The sequence below is a fragment of the Oryx dammah genome, unplaced genomic scaffold (assembly GCF_014754425.2).
Source record: "Oryx dammah isolate SB20612 unplaced genomic scaffold, SCBI_Odam_1.1 HiC_scaffold_11229, whole genome shotgun sequence".
Taxonomy (NCBI): Eukaryota; Metazoa; Chordata; class Mammalia; order Artiodactyla; family Bovidae; genus Oryx; species Oryx dammah.
The window spans coordinates 2,978,663-2,995,377 of NW_024080622.1; the positions used below are offsets into that span (position 1 = coordinate 2,978,663).

The 16,715-nt window shown below is 38.0% G+C and overlaps 1 protein-coding gene across 1 annotated transcript in view; it reads right to left on the minus strand.

The window, feature by feature from the left end:
- The window catches only part of LOC120861150 (DENN domain-containing protein 5B), a 120,533-nt gene that overhangs the window by 77,240 nt on the left and 26,578 nt on the right, over window positions 1-16,715 (minus strand). Inside the window, exon 4 of the mRNA XM_040236793.1 lies at window positions 3,334-3,521. Coding sequence (XP_040092727.1) covers window positions 3,334-3,521 — 188 coding nt within the window. The remainder of the gene's footprint in view (window positions 1-3,333; window positions 3,522-16,715) is intronic.

Sequence of the window (16,715 nt, forward strand, 5' to 3'; positions counted from 1 at the left end):
TCTTTCCCCCATTAAAGGAGAAAAATGATACATTTGGGGAAATTTTAAAGCTTGTCATGCTGACGTAATCACTGCTGCTGCTGCTGCTGCTAAGTTGCTTCAGTTGTGTCTGACTCTGTGCAACCCCACAGACGGTAGCTGACCAGGCTCCCCCGTCCCTGGGATTCTCCAGGCAAGAACACTGGGGGTTGCCATTTCCTTCTCCACACGTAATCACTACTGAGCCAAAATGTACGGCAAGGTGGGTGTTCCTGCACTGCAGTTACTGGCTTCTCTCCATATTCCTGCGATTCTCTCTCACCCTCCTATGCAGGCTTGCAAGGGTCCAAATTGGGGTTTTATTGCAAAGAAGAGATAGGGAGTGTAAACTTGTGTTATAAAAATTTATTGAAGACAAAACAAAAAGCCCTTTTTCTACAACAGAAAAGAACTGCATACAATAGGTCATGTGGACCACATGACCACACATGACCACATTCTTGTAAGTCAGTTTCTCATTTTTAATACCATTAAATCTAAAAAAAATTTTTTAAACTCAAGAATGAAAAATATACTCAACATCTCAATCCAATGTTGTTTTAGGACTAAATACTTCTATAACTTTGCTAATCAACCAGCCAGAAGCCTTCATAATATGTAATTACTACCAATTAAAAACAACACACATTCCCTCAAAAGTAAGGGGACAAAGGATTGAAGCTTAATGATCTCTTTTCCCAGGGAGCCTGTTCCAATCCTAAAGGCATTCTGATTTCCTTTGTATACATTCTTCAATCTTTCATTCCTCTTATTTTTTTTAGCTTCTGCTATTGATATTTATAAATGTCTTATTCTGGAAAACAGAACACCTCTTAAAGGTGACTTTTTTCCTCTAGATGTCTCCCAGGATATCACACACTAGTAGTGTATGAGACAACTGTTTGCTGAATGAATGAATAAGGCTCAAGGAGATGGTCATTTTATGGAACCTTAAAAATGGAGGCGATACGATAAAGCATCCAAAAACGTGAGGCCAGGACAGCTCTCTCCATGTTTGGTAAGAGTTCAGCTTTCTCAATGGCTGAAGTTAAGCTGGCATAAGTGTATGTCAGAGAAAAAAATTTAACAGTTTCATAGAATTTTAGGGCAAGATATGACAATAAGAAAGTAGCAAAAGCAAGATATTAACAAAAAGAAAATAGCAAAAGCAATGCTATTTCAGCTTTTCTCTTGCTTTTTGTCTACCATTCATTGTAAAGATGTTAGAAAGTGAGGTACCAGTCTATACAACTAATTCTCAGTGTTACATCCCTGCACCATCACTTTCCCATACCCCACCAACAACAATGTAAGAAACAGCTACCTGTGCCTATCATTTTGGAATCATGGGGCTAATGAGTGCATAGTTAATTATAAGCCTATGTAGTTACATTAGTTAGCTAACAACTAAAGTCATATCTTCTTAAAATAATCATTTTGTAAACTTATTTTCACAACTATTCTAAGAAACCCTCTCACTATTTTTAGCTATTATTTTATTTTGCAGTTTTTAGGGAAAGGGGAATATTACTAGTCACTCTTAAAAAATGATTATTTTTATAACCATTTCCTCTTCCAAATTATGTGTGTGGATTATTTTATCTCATTGTAAAACAACAGCAGAGCCAAGTGATATGCCATTAGCCTTTTCTTCTAAGTCAGTAATGCACACATGTATACTTTCTATACAGAAGCACTACTATTTTCACAGCTGATTCAGGTTATTTCATATTATTCTACTCTATGAATAGATAAGTATGTATACTTATTAAAGTACTGATTTAGTAAATGATTTAGAAAATCACAGATATTACTATAAGAGCTTTCAGAGTATTTAAGTATGTTCATTTTTAGAGTCAGAGGATACACATAGACACATACACACAGAGGATACACATAGACACATAGAACAGAAAGATTTCCTAATAACAAATACTTCAAGCTGGCATTAAAAGTCTCTAAAAGTAAATAAATAAAAATTTCTCAACAATTATTGCTCATGCAAAAATGGAAATGTAATATTTGTGTCTAAACAAATATAATTTAATTAACATGTAAACAGACCAGATACTCAACAAGAAACTAAAACACATCACAGTTTAAATCTTTAAATCAAACTGTATTTGGCTAGTCTATTTCTTTTTCCTTGAAAATTTAAAGGGCTTACTTCTTTGGACCAACAAAACACTTACATTAATTTAATAAAAGAGAAAATGAGAGTTCAGTTATAAGAAAAAAGAGGTATCCGAGAAAGAAGCAGAGAGCATGCACAAGCTCAAAAGGAGCAAGAGAGTTTGCATGTGTATTCTATATGACCTGAATTGGCTACTTTCCCCTGAACAAAAATGTTCATTTTGGTAAGAAAACATTCATTAGAATAAAGCAAGAAATGGATGATTACAGGAATCATTTCTGGGTATAACATCTGTGGCTTAGTGTGTTATTTTAAATTCACTTATTAAAATGAGAATCTCTATGGGAAATAACAGCAAATAAAGTGAAGCACAGCATGAAAAATTTTACTGAGAAAGGTGCTAATTAAATTGCTAATAATATAATGTAATTAACCATTTTATGTTTTTTAATAGGCCATGGCTCTCTCATCAATGTTTCAATTGAAAGTCTTTACATTTCAATTCTGAGTACTATTAAAACAGCTAAAAATTAGATTCAAAATGCTTTCAATAATTCCTGTTTATTTTCTTTTAAAACAACATTGGGAAATATAACACACAGGAAGTATAGTAATCTTAAGGTGGCCTAAAAGCTAAGGGTTAGAATTTTTATCTCACCCAGCTAGCTAAGCTGACATTCAGAAAAAGTTGATAACTGGTCTTATGTCTGAAAACAAAGACTAAGTATTTAATATTTCCATGATCCTTAGTTTGCGGAAAGATTTTACTTTTCATTTGACAGAGGTTAAAAATCAAATTCACTTCAATTAATACAATAATTTTGAAGGATTTTAAAACTGCGCTGTACCACTTAAAAACAAAATTTAAAACATGAGTAAAGAAATAAAATATTATTAGAATAATAAAGCAACTAGATAATACTACTATCACTCCATCTTCACAAATTTTCAGCTGTGAAAATCTGCCACTGTTCTGTTTTGAACCATGTTTCATTATTGACTATGTCACATAATAACCATTAGAAGTCAGGATCTAAATGCCAAGTGTCTACCCTAGACCTACTTGGAAGATTCAGAATAGCCAGAGACACAGTTTAGACAAAGAAAATGTTATCTAACAAAAGTGACCCTGACCTAAATTAACAAAGAGCAAATGCTGCATCATTCATTTAAAGTTTTACCTCTTGAGGAAGTTCTAGCTTAGAACGGTCAGTTCCTTCTTTTGACTGAAGGCCCATCAGATAAGGGACAGGAGCATCAAGAAAATGTAGCAGAGAAGCAGGGAGGATGGGCACATAAACATGCTGCCACTGAAATGGGAACAGAAGTGTGGTGATGCCTTCAGCCACAGTCATCAGGCGTTGATAATCTGCATAGAACAACAATAACAGAAACGGAAGGGAAGATTCCAAGTCAAAACATAATCACTGCATTAAGCTTAAAAACATCAATTTCCAGAAAAATTCTTGTGCTAAAATCCTAAAGTGCTAAAATTCTTGTGCTACATTCTTGAGCTAAAATCCTTCTTCATGACCACACAGAAAAGAAGTCAGTTCTATCCCATCATAATTTAAAGAGCTGAAAGGTTTCACTTGAATGATTTTCAGGGGGGTATGAGTAGGTGGGAAACATCATCAAACTTTTTGTTTATGAAAACACTGGTATGTGAACTGACATTCCTTTAAAATGCAAAGCAAACAAGAACTAATAAAATTGTTCTTGGCATTTCTCCCATTGAAAATGTGTAAGAATACTGCTATTGATCCCTTTTTATATACATGTATTATCTATGTAATCCTCAATTCAGAGGCTTTTTCTTGTATAAATGATCATGGCTATAACCTATAGTTGTCCTGATTATATTTATTTTAGCCTTCATTTCAGGGATACAAGATATTTACAGTCACACTTCCTATGTTAACCTCCAACTGAAATTCAGAGACAAAATGGAAAGTTACTGGAAAATTAAAGGTTGCTTTTCTTATTGTTTTGTTTACATGAGCTAATTTATCAAAACTAAAAACTGTCCACAATATTAAAGTGCCTCTTTCCTCCTCACAGTTTTACTGAAATATAATTAACATATATTATATTAGTATTAGGTATATAACATGATAATTTGATATATGCATAAACAGGAAAATATATTACCATAGTAAGTTCAGCTAATATTCATTAACTCACATAGTTACAAATGAAGTGCCCTCTAAAACCACTCTGCCATGGATGCTATACATACATATGTCTATTGTTGTTTGTTGTTTAGCTGCTAAGTCTTGTTGGATACTTTTGCAACCCCATGGACTGTAGCCCATCAGGCTGATCTATCCATGGGATTTCCCAGGCAAGAATACTGGAGTGGGTTGCCATTTCCTTCTCCAGGGGATCTTCACAACCCAGGGATAGAACCCGCATTTTCAGCAATTAGCAGGAGCCACCAGTGGTACAGACATATGTCTATAATCCCTATTTAAACCTTTGGAGGCAGACATGTCATAACTTAATTTACAAAGGTAATATTGTGCATACAACACATACGTGAACTACCTAGGGCAGCACCCTATAATCAATTAATGTTTCTGCACCAAACTATATGAGTGTCCGAGTATACCCAAAAAATTTAAATAGGGTCACACTGGTTCAGATCTAATTTTACTAATAAATGAGTTACCAAAAAATGTTTGGTCTTCAGAATGGATATTGTAGAATTGTAATAATTCTCTCACAGAATTCACTGTGCACAAATACGGTAAAATCTGAGGGAGTAGGCTTTGGGGGAGACTTTTTTAAAGAGTTAAGGAAAATGAGCCGATGCTACTTGGTTCATATCAAACTCAAAGAACACCCAACCACACACAAGCAAGATGTTTTCCATTAAAATTTTTCTTGTGTTGTTTTATAATCTGTAAATGACTACTTTTAATAGTCTATAACAGGATTTTGGTCACAAATTATCATCCACCCACAGCCTATATGTATTTAAAAATTTCCTTATCTGATTCATTATTAAGTGTTAGGTGAAAACCTGCTTAGAGGAGCACTTCTAAAAAATATATACCAGGCAGCTTGAAGGAAGAGGGTGCTTCGTATTTCGTGGGTTGCACAGTGACCTTGCTTGTAGCGGATGGTCCCATGGGGCTGCTTATGCTCAACAGAACAGCATGGTTCAGCTGTGAGCATCCCATCACTCTGTGGTGACAGGGAGGCTGAGCTGTGAGAGCTATATCAGTTCCTGGGTTTCAGGATTTTTAAAATTTTTTTCTCAGTTATAAGCCAGACACAGGTGAAATGTTCGGGGTTTTAAGCAGTCAGATTGTGTGCTAGTTATCTACTGATCTATTTACTGAGCTCCAAATTCACTCTGCAGGTGGTCTATGAAAATGGACTGGCCAGTTAGCATGTTCTCTTTTACAGTGAGCACACCGTGAAGCTTTGCCAGCAGAGGTAACTAGAGAGACACTGTGGAGGAAGGGCTTCTCTCAATGGTTCTGGAGTACAGTGGATAAGGTGCAGTGTTTTGTGGGCTTTTGTTCCTACTGCATGGCTGATCAGTGGTGTGGATCTGTGAGGACGTCTGATGGTCCACTTTCCTGGCCACACACCTAGAGTGGGCAGTCTCAGTGACTAGACCCTCCTAAGAAGGATAAGACATACTCATATCTCACAGTGAATGCTCACTTGGACCTGGGAGGTTTCTTTTCTGCTGGTCTGACTGAGGATCAGTTCCAGCCCAGGCAACCCACTGGCCTCCACCATCCAATAAGCTGTAACCACACCTTCTTCAATGAAGTATGAACCTTAGCCTTGGGAAGTAGGCCTCCTTCCAAGTTGGTCCTTCCTAGGATACCCTTTAGAGTGTTCTTCATGTCTTTATGGTTACTTTCCTATTATACCTTAATAATTCTTCATAGCACATTCCTCTATTTAAATTACTGTGTGGTTTAACCTGTCTCCTGATTGGACCAATGCTGTAAGGCAGACGGTTTTAAGCACTCAAATCAAATCCCTAGCAGCTTGGCTACTTTATTTACTGTTAATGGGAAAATGTTTAATCTCAAAGGAAAAATAACTTCTTTAAGGGATGGCAACCGGCCATCTTAGGCTATTTTCTTGCTTTAATTATGGGAAACTTTCACATGGGGAAGTGAAAACAAATCATATATTTCCCACCTTTCTAGCAGACATGAAAGACTGATATACGTAGTCTGTTTTTCCTTCGCCACAATTCTACCCACTTGTTACGTGTGTTCCATGTCTATTCTTCTTTCTAGTTCTGCTTTCTCAAGGACAGTATAAATGCCACATGCTTTTTAATAATGCAGTTACTTAGCAGAAACAAGGCAATTCTTTTTAACTGAATCAAGAAATAAAAGTTAGTTTTCTCTAATCATTTTTTTTTTTAAATTAAATAACTTAGGAAAATTATTTTTTCTTTGATACTCAACATGATGAATGTGTAGTAAGTTTCCATATTTAAGATATGTCTCAGCTTCATAATTTGGTCCTTTCTTGCCTCATTTCTTACCACCACATATGTAGCCAAATCATATGTTAGCAATTCAGTTCTGAACATGACAGGTCCCTGCGCCTCTGTAATCCTTTCCCTCTGCCCAGGATGTCTCCTTCCCTTACAGTACCTGGCTAAGTTCCACTTTTTCTTTAGGCAGTGGTTCCTTTGGAAAGCATTCCCTAAATACTTTTTATTGGCACTACAGTCCCTTTCACATGCTTCCACAGTATCCCACCTCTATTTTCATCACAGTAATTATTCCTCCCAGTAAAACTATCAAAATTCTATTATAATTATCTATTTATGTGTCTCTCCTCTCTTCCCGGCTAAACATTATTTGTTAGAGCACCAATGACTATATTTTTAATCTCAGAGTTTCCAGCACTTGGTACATGGCCTACTACATAGTGAATGGTCAACAAAAGTACACTGAGAAATTATTATGTGAACCTCTAAGGCATGTAAAATGAAATAAACTACCAGACATTATGCTTGACCATCAGTTCAGTTTAGTTCAGTCACTCAGTTGTGTCTGACTCTTTGCGACCCCATGAATCGCAGCATGCCAGGCCTCCCTGTCCATCACCAACTCCCGGAGTTCACTCAGACTCATATCCATCGAGTCCGTGATGCCATCCAGCCATCTCATCCTCGGTCGTCTCCTTCTCCTCCTGCCCCCAATCCCTCCCAGCATCAGAGTCTTTTCCAATGAGTCAACTCTTCGCATGAAGTGGCCAAAGTACTGGAGCTTCAGCTTTAGCATCATTCCTTCCAAAGAAATCCCAGGGCTGATCTCCTTGAGAATGGATTGGTTGGATCTTCTTGCAGTCCAAGGGACTCTCAAGAGTCTTCTCCCACACCACAGTTCAAAAGCATCAATTCTTCTGTGCTCAGCTTTCTTCACAGTCCAACTCTCACATCCATGCAAGACCACAGGAAAAACCATAGCCTTGACTAGACGGACCTTAGTCGGCAAAGTAATGTCTCTGCTTTTGAATATGCTATCTAGGTTGATCATAACTTTTCTTCCAAGGAGTAAGCATCTTTTAATTTCATGGCTCCAATCACCATCTGCAGTGATTTTGGAGACCAAAAAAATAAAGTCTGACACTGTTTCCCCATCTATTTCCCATGAAGTGATGGGACCAGATGCCATGATCTTCGTTTTTTGAATGTTGAGCTTTAAGCCAACTTTTTCACTCTCCTCTTTCACTTTCATCAAGAGGCTTTTTAGTTCCTCTTCACTTTCTGCCATAAGGGTGGTATCATCTGCATATCTGAGGTTATTGATATTTCTCCCGGCATTCTTGATTCCATGTTTTACAACAAAACACACTGTCAAAAATTTGCCTAGCAGTGGCAAAAGCACAGACCCTGAGATGGCCTGGCCTCTGCTATCTCATCCCTGGGACTTGGCCCTTGTCTACCAGCATCACTGTGAAGAATAAGGTCAGCCCTATGGGGACAGCCAAGCAGCCTGAGGCTGGAACTGAGATTGGGAGCAGGCTACAGCCTCAGGAGATGGCTGAGTGACACAGGACAGGTCCAGTGCTGGCTGATGGTGCAACAGCCCATGGAAAGGCCGCACTTACTGGGGTTTACATATTATGAAGCACTGACAATGGAGGTGTGAAGATAGTGGTGTCCAGCATACCTTTGGTGAACATCCTGATGAAAGCTGGAAGATTACACATGTACTAACCCAGGGCAGTGACTGGTTACTGATTGAGCCAGACTGCCTTTGAGGCCTTGGACCTGACTAGTTCACAAAGGTATCTCAAAAGGCAGATTACAAATTCAAATGAGCATTTAAAAAATTACCCTCAATGATGGCTGAAGAGTGAGCTATATTTTGCTTATCAGATTGACAAAGATTAAAAAAGAAAATCACAGCAAAAATGTGGAAGAAAGAGTATTCTCATACATCATCTTATAAAGGCAGCATAAATTGCTAGACCTCTGTACTCGGCAATATTTTTCAAAAGCTTAAAAAATAAAACAGATCATCTGACCCAGAAATTCTAGTTAATTTATCATATAAATAAACAAAAACATATGTACATGGATGCTTAAAGTGTATAAAATGTTATTTATAACAGTAAACTATCTGCAATATTCTAAGTAACAAAAGGGTTAGATTTATGGCCACTTATATAATGAAATATACTAAAGCTATTAAGAGCATATCTATATTATTACCATGGAAAACCAAAATGTGTTTGGCAGCAGTAGGAAGCAGCTAGGTACTAAAAACTTGCTGAAATTCCCCTTTGGGAACTTGGGTACTTTGGGTACATATTTCCAAAGAACCAGTTAGAACTGGAAATGGAACAACAGACTGGTTCCAAATAGGAAAAGGAGTACATCAAGGTTGTGTATTGTCACCTTGCTTAATTAACTTCTATGCAGAGTACATCATGAGAAACGCTGGACTGGAAGAAACACAAGCTGGAAACAAGACTGCCAGAAGAAATATCAATAACCTCAGATATGCAGATGACACCACCTTTATGGCAGAAAGTGAAGAGGAACTAAAAAGTCTCTTGATGAAAGTAAAAGAGGATAGTGAAACAGTTGGCTTAAAGCCCAAAATTCAGAAAATGAAGATCATGGCATCCGGTCCCATCACTTCAGGGGAAAGTGATTTTGGAGACCAAAAAAATAAAGTCTGACACTGTTTCCACTGTTTCCCCATCTATTTCCCATGAAGTGATGGGACCGGATGCCATGATCTTCATTTTCTGAAGGAAAACAGTGTCAGACTTTATTTTTTTGGTCTCCAAAATCACTGCAGATGGTGATTGCAGCCATGAAATTAAAAGACGCTTACTCCTTGGAAGGAAAGTTATGACCAACCTAGATAGCATATTCAAAAGCAGAGATATTACTTTGCCAACAAAGGTCCATCTAGTCAAGGCTATGGTTTTTCCAGTGGTCATGTATGGATGTGAAAGTTGGACTGTGAAGAAAGCTGAGTGCTGAAGAATTGATGCTTTTGAACTGTGGTGTTGGAGAAGACTCTTGAGAGTCCCTTGGATTACAAGGATATCCAACCAGTCCATCCTAAAGGAGATCATTCCTGGGTGTTCACTGGAAGGACTGGTGCTGAGGCTGAAACTCCAATACTTTGGCCACCTCATGCAAGGAGTTGACTCACTGGAAAAGACCCTGATGCTGGGAGGGATTGGGGGCAGGAGGAGAAGGGGACAACAGAGGATGAGATGGCTAGATGGCATCGCCGACTTGATGCACTTGAGTTTGGGTGAACTCCAGGAGTTGGTGATGGACAGGGAGGCCTGGTGTGCTGCGATTCATGGGGTCACAAAGAGAGTCAGACACAACTGAGTGACTGAACTGAACTGAATCCAAAGAACTGAAGGCAGAGTGCTGAAGAAGATATAGTCAAATGTCTATGTTTATAGTACCATTATTCACAGTAGCCAAGTTGGAAACAAAATGGGTGAATGGATAAACAAAATGTGGTATATACATATAATGGAATGCTTTTTTGCTTTTCTTTTTAAAAAATTTTATACAATGGAATGTTATTCAGCCTTAAGAAGGAAGGAAATCCTGGCATATGCTACAATGTGGATGAACCTTAAGGACATTATGCTAAGTGAAATAAGCGAGTCATAGAAAGACAAATATTGTATAATTCCACTTAGATGAGGTACTTAAAGTAGTTAGTTCACAGAAACAAATGAAGAATGGTGGTTGTCAGGACTAGGAAATGGGGAGTTACTGTTGAATGGGTATAGAGCTTCAGTTTTGCAAGAGGAAAAACCTCTGGAGATTGGTTGCAAAACAATCTGAATATACTTAGTGCAATGTGAATATACTGAATTTTTCACTAAGCGGTAGTTACGATGGTATATTCATACATCTTTTTCTTTACTACAATTTTAAAAACTTACTGAATCTAATCTATATGGAAATAATCTGTGGGAAGTGGAATCCCCTCCAAAATGGATCTGTAAGAATAAATAATTTGAATCTGACTTGAAAATGATTTTTTGTTTGATATGAGATGACTTTTTAAGAAAGTATATATAGGTTTCAAAGACAAATAGGCTTGCAAAATAGGTAATGAAATACATATTCACTGAAAATTGTTTTCTATATTAAAGGTCTTGTTTAATTCATAATTTTAAATATAACTTCCTATAAATATCTATATTCATAAAAATATAATTTTCTAACACTCATGAGGATCTGTGCAAAGTAGTATCTCTTATTGCTTCAACAATGGTTAAAACAAAACAAAATATTTACACACATACTGGGTACTTAAACTATTTAATGTAGGTTAAACATAATTGGTAATTGCTGGTAAAAGAGAAAAAAGATCTGCATTATTTCCCTTTTTATATTACTAACAGTTATATTATACTAGCATTTGTTATATTCTATAAAAACTGTCACAATCTGTTCATTTTTAGTTCAATGATCTGTTTTAAACATTTCTATTTATGACAGTGTTATGGACTAGGGCTCCAAAACTAACCTAAAAATGGTAAATAAAATAGCTATTTAACACCCAGTACGTGACCATATGAATATGCAAAAAAATATAAAGGAAGTCATTGGAGGCCGGGAACAAAATGGGAGCGAGATTTCAGTGTGGTAAAGATGAAATGTCTGGCTGTCTTTGGAGTGTTTACTGAACTAAGGTGGCCAAAGCTTCAGTATTATTTTTGTGCATGCTGAGGGACAAAGTTCAAGAAGGGCTAGAAATAAAATGGTAGATCCTCTTGCAAAAAAGTCAGATCTAAAAAGGGCAAAAAATTCAGGGAAAGGAGACCAAGAAAGGACAAAATAAAACCAAAATGATTACAACAAAAAGTCTGTGTTGCCAACGAAAGTTGTCTGCTCTGGCCCTGGCCCTGGCCCAGGGAGGAAGGTGGAAAAAAGCCTTCCTGCAAATTCCTATCTACTGGCTAGTTTTCAAAGGTGTTTAGGGCTCTCATGCTATTTGTAAGGCCCAAAGAAAGACTCACAGTGAAAACTACAACTTAAAGTAAACTAATCTGTGCTGCCAGTGAATTCAGGTACTTGGTGAAAGAAAATACAAACCCTCCCTGGAGGAATAAATCCTCAATCCTCAATTCATGAGATACTGAATTTATGTGAAAAAGAATATAAGATGTGTATGTTTAATGTATTTAAGGAAATTAAGAGAAAAATTAGGAGTAAGACTATTTATAGGACCACTGAAATTAAAATGTCAAAGGAAGGGTTAACTAAGGATTAAACATAGGCAAAAGGAGAATAAGGTGAGAGATCAATCAGAATACAGAAAAGAGACAGACAGAAAGAAAAAGAGGTCGAAACATATGGAAGACTGAGCAAGACAGAGTAACACATTTAATTAAAGTTTCAAGAGGATAAAAAAAGAAAAAAGACAGATGGAAATAAAATTCAGAAAGAAAACAGAGAATTTTCCAAAACTGGTGAGAAATATTAATCCTAGATTTCAGGAAACACAATGAATCACACTAGGACAAATAAAGAAATCCTCATCTAGATAAATCACAGTAAAAATATGGGACATCATATATAGAGCCAGAATGAAAAAAGATTTCTGGCCAAGGAATGACAATGAGAGTGACTGTAATAAATGACTTCTCATTTAAATGAGAATGGAATGGTTTCAAGAAGAGACTGGAATATAATGTGCTAAGAGGGAGAGGAAAACAAACCTTTCAGTATAGAATTTAATATCTAATGAAACCATCTTTCAAAAACAAGGACAAATTTAAAACACTGTTAGATGAACAAAATCTAATAGAGAACGCCACCTCACTTAAGGAACTTGTAAGGATAAACTTTAGGAATAAGGAGACTAATCCCATTTAAGATATAAGATGGAATGTGAATTTTCAACAAATGGCAATTATGAGTAAGTTTAAGCAAAATCAAGTAAATAAATATCTCTAACTTGAGGGATTATTAAAATTTTGAACAACTATAATAAGTAAGCCATGATGGGGGCAACTGAAGTCAAAGCATTTTTAGAGTATCTGTATTTTAAAGATTCTTATTAACATAATACTGAGTGTTCATGTTAAAACCTCAAAGTTTACTATTAATAAAGGGAAACAGAGCATATCACATCTACAATAATTAAATTTAAAAAATGAATGAGAAAAATCTTTCAATTATTTCAAAAGAAGGCAAAAAAGAAAAAAAAGGAGAAAGGCAAATGGTTAAAATAAATGAAAAATTTAAAATCATTAGAATATTGAATAATGAAAATACCAGATACTAAGACTTCATGACAAATAGATGGGGAAACATGGAAACAGTGACAGACTTTATTTTTTGGGGCTCCAAAATCACTGCAGATGGTGACTGCAGCCATGAAATTAAAAGACGCTTGCTCCTTGGAAGAAAAGCTATGACCAAGCTAGACAGCATATTATAAAGCAGAGATATTACTTTGCCAACAAAGGTCTGTCTAGTCAAAGTTATGGTTTTTCCAGTAGTCATGTATGGATGTGAGAGTTGGGCTAAAAAAGAAAGCTGAGCACTGAAGAATTGATACTTTTGAACTGTGGTGCTGGAGAAGACTCTTGAGAGTCCCTTGGACTGCAAAGAAGATCCAACCAGTCCATCCTAAAGGAAATCAGTCCTGAATATTCAATGGAAGGATTGATGCTGAAGCTGAAACTCCAATACTTTGACCACCTGATGCAAAGAACGACTCATCTGAAAAGACCCTGATGCTGGGAAAGATTGAAAGTGGGAGAAGAAGGGGATGACAAGAGGATGAGATGGTTGGATGGCATCACTGACTCAATGGACATGAGTTTAAGTAAACTTTGGGAGCTGGTGATGGACAGGGAGGCCAGGGGTGCTGCAGTCCATAGGGTTGCAAGGAGTCAGACACGACTGAGTGACTGAACTGAAGACTTGTAGGGTACAACGATCACAGCATTCAAACATTCTAGATGCTAATATTTGGGGGTGGGGTGAGCCCAACGCAAATAAAAAACAAAACCATAAATTAATAAAGCAGAAAATAAAGATACAACAGAAAATACAAACAAAGGCAAAAGTTCTTTATAAAGAGTAGTAAAACTGACACACTTTATGGGAAAATAATCAAGAGAAAAAAGAGAGCAGGCACAAATAAATAGCATTAGGGATGAAAAGGGGAACAAAACTACAGACAGCAGAGATTAAGATGATAAGGAAATATAATTAAGACTTTATGTCAATAAGCTGAACAGTAAGAGAATTTTTCCTAGATAAAACAGAAATGAACAAAAATTGATTCAAGAAGGAATAGAGGAGCTTCTAGGTTGGTGAACACACTGAGGTGGAGGTGGGGTGGAGGCCCACCCTCCAGGCACAGAAGCTATGCATTCCTCCTCAAATACGTTCTCCTATACATCTCCATTTGGCTGTTTCTGAGTTGTAGCCTTTATGATAAATGGTGACAGTAAGTAAAGTGCTTCCCTGAGTTTTATGAGCTGCTCTAGTGAATCCTGAATTCACAGCTGGCTGGACAGAAATGTGGGTAACCTGATCACCCTATTTGTGGCTGGTGTCTGAAATGAGGGCAGTTCTGCAGGACCAAAACTTTAAACCTGATGTTAAATTCATGTGGCTAGTGTCAAAAGTGAACTGAATTGCCAGTATCATGTTTGACAGATGTCAGGAAAGAAAAAAATACTCTCATTCAGTGTCAGAAAATGTGGGAGCTAATAGAATGACTTAGGTTTGTAGAAACATGTAGTCTGGGGAGAGAAATGATGAGGAGCAGGGCAGGGTATGAGGAACTGGAGAAACAATGAGGAGCAGGGCAGGGTATGAGGAACTGTTGACCCCTGGGAGGCCACATGGTTAATCACGGTATAGAGCAAACGCTGTGCTGAGATAAATCACTGAAGGTACAAGTTATTAATGGAATTTATTGATGGATCTAACTCCTGGGGAGTTGTTTCAATGGATGTATAAAGAAACCAGTAAGAAAAAAAGTGACACGTGCAATTCCTTGATTGATTGAGCTATAACAGCTAAAACAAAATTAAGAGAAACTGCAAGGTCAGATTTTGTTGCTGGGCAATCTAGCTTCAAACCTTCCCCCAAAGGGAACAATTATCTGGGGACAAAGGTCACCAAGGTTCACTGTGGGGGGTTGGAAGGGCAAAACCAAGAAACTACTGAGAACAGGGGCTTACTGTGAAGGAACTATCATTTCCTTTGTGGACTGGCACCACCAGCTTCCTGAAGAAGCTTTACTAAAGGACTAAGAAAGAAATTTAGGAGCAGTATATTCATTTTTAAATGCTGTAGAGTGGAAGGGTTGATGCAGGACCACAGCTAACTATGGGACAATCACAGATGGCTATCCATGACACAGACATCACAGTGGGTTATTCCGGTGAGAACAGCCAGCCTAGTGAACTGGATAAAAGCTACTATGTTATGTTATGTTTATATAAAGCTGTTATGTTTACACAAAAAACAGGGACTGCCTGACTCCCTCTAAAAATGTGAAGTAGAACACCCCAGATGAATTCACCCCATGAGCGGCTAAGCTTTCACTTTTCACTTTCTTGCATTGGAGAAGGAAATGGCAACCCACTCCAGTGTTCTTGCCTGGAGAATCCCAGGGTCGGGGTAGCCTGGTGGGCTGCTGTCTGTGGGGTCACACAGAGTCGGACCTGACTGAAGCGACTTAGCAGCAGCAGCAGAGGAGTGGAAAAGAGGAAAAAGAAAGAAAGGCGTCACAGGACTCATCCCCGAAGGATGGAAATCTGTGGATGGTTATTAAGAAATGGGATGAATAAAATGGGCATTGATGGGGTTGAAACAAAGGTCTTTTAAAAAATATATTTATTTATTTATTTATTTGGCTGCCTTAGGTCTTTGTTGCAGCACTCAGGCTTACTAAACCCATGTGGGATCTGAGCTCTTCCATCAGGGATCAAAATCATGTCCCCTGCATTGGAAAGTAGATCCCTAACCACTGGACCACCAGAGAAGTCCCTGAAACAAAGGATTTAACACAGTACTATCTGAGACTGGCTGGATCAAAGGGACCCTGCTGCTGCTGCTGCTAAGTTGCTTCAGTCGTGTCCGACTCTGTGCGACCCCATAGACGGCAGCCCACCAGGCTCCCCCGTCCCTGGTATTCTCCAGGCAAGAATACTGGAGTGGGTTGCCATTTCCTCCTCCAGTTCATGAAAGTGAAAAGTCAAAGTGAAGTCGCTCAGTCGTGTCTGACTCTTAGTGACCCCATGGACTGCAGCCTACCAGGCTCCTTCGTCCATGGGATTTTCCAGGCAAGAGTACTAGAGTGGGGTGCCATTGCCTTCTCCAGGGACCCTGATAGTACCCCTATATAAAATGGCGTTAAACTATTTGAGTGTATCTACCCCAGTATGGACAAATTTAAGACACAGGGAAAGCAAAGATTATAATGAGAAACCGTACAGGGTTACAGGCAGATTATGTGAGATGAAGACTGACAAGAAGGACCAAAGTCTCTTGGCTCAAACCCCCTGCTGGCTAAAATGATCAGGGAAGAGAAGTTTCTGGGACTCCTTTACTTGGATGGGACCGCATGCACTATGATACCAAAACCCTCTGGTAAAGTCTTAACACAGGCTACAATTAGATTGAGAGAATATGAAAAAAGTTAAGGTTGACTGGATTAAGGTTAAAGTCTGGGTGAAAACTGGAATCTTTCAACAGGCTTTGTTGTTGTTGTTCAGTCTCTAAGCTGTGTCCAGCTCTCTGCCACCCCATGGACTGCAACACGGCAGGCTTCCCTGTCCTTCACTATCTCCCAGAGTTAGTTCAAACTCATATCCATTGAGTCAGTGATGATATTCAACCATCTCATTCTCTGTTGCCCTCTTCTCCGCTTGCCCTCAATCTTTTCCAGAATCAGGGCCTTTTCCAATGAGTCAGCTCTTCATATCAGGTGGCCAAAGTATTGGAGCTTCAGCTTTAGCACTGGTCCTTCCAAGGAATTTTCAGGGTTGATTTCCTTAAGATTAACTGGTTTGATCTGCTTGCAGTCCAAGAGACTCTCAA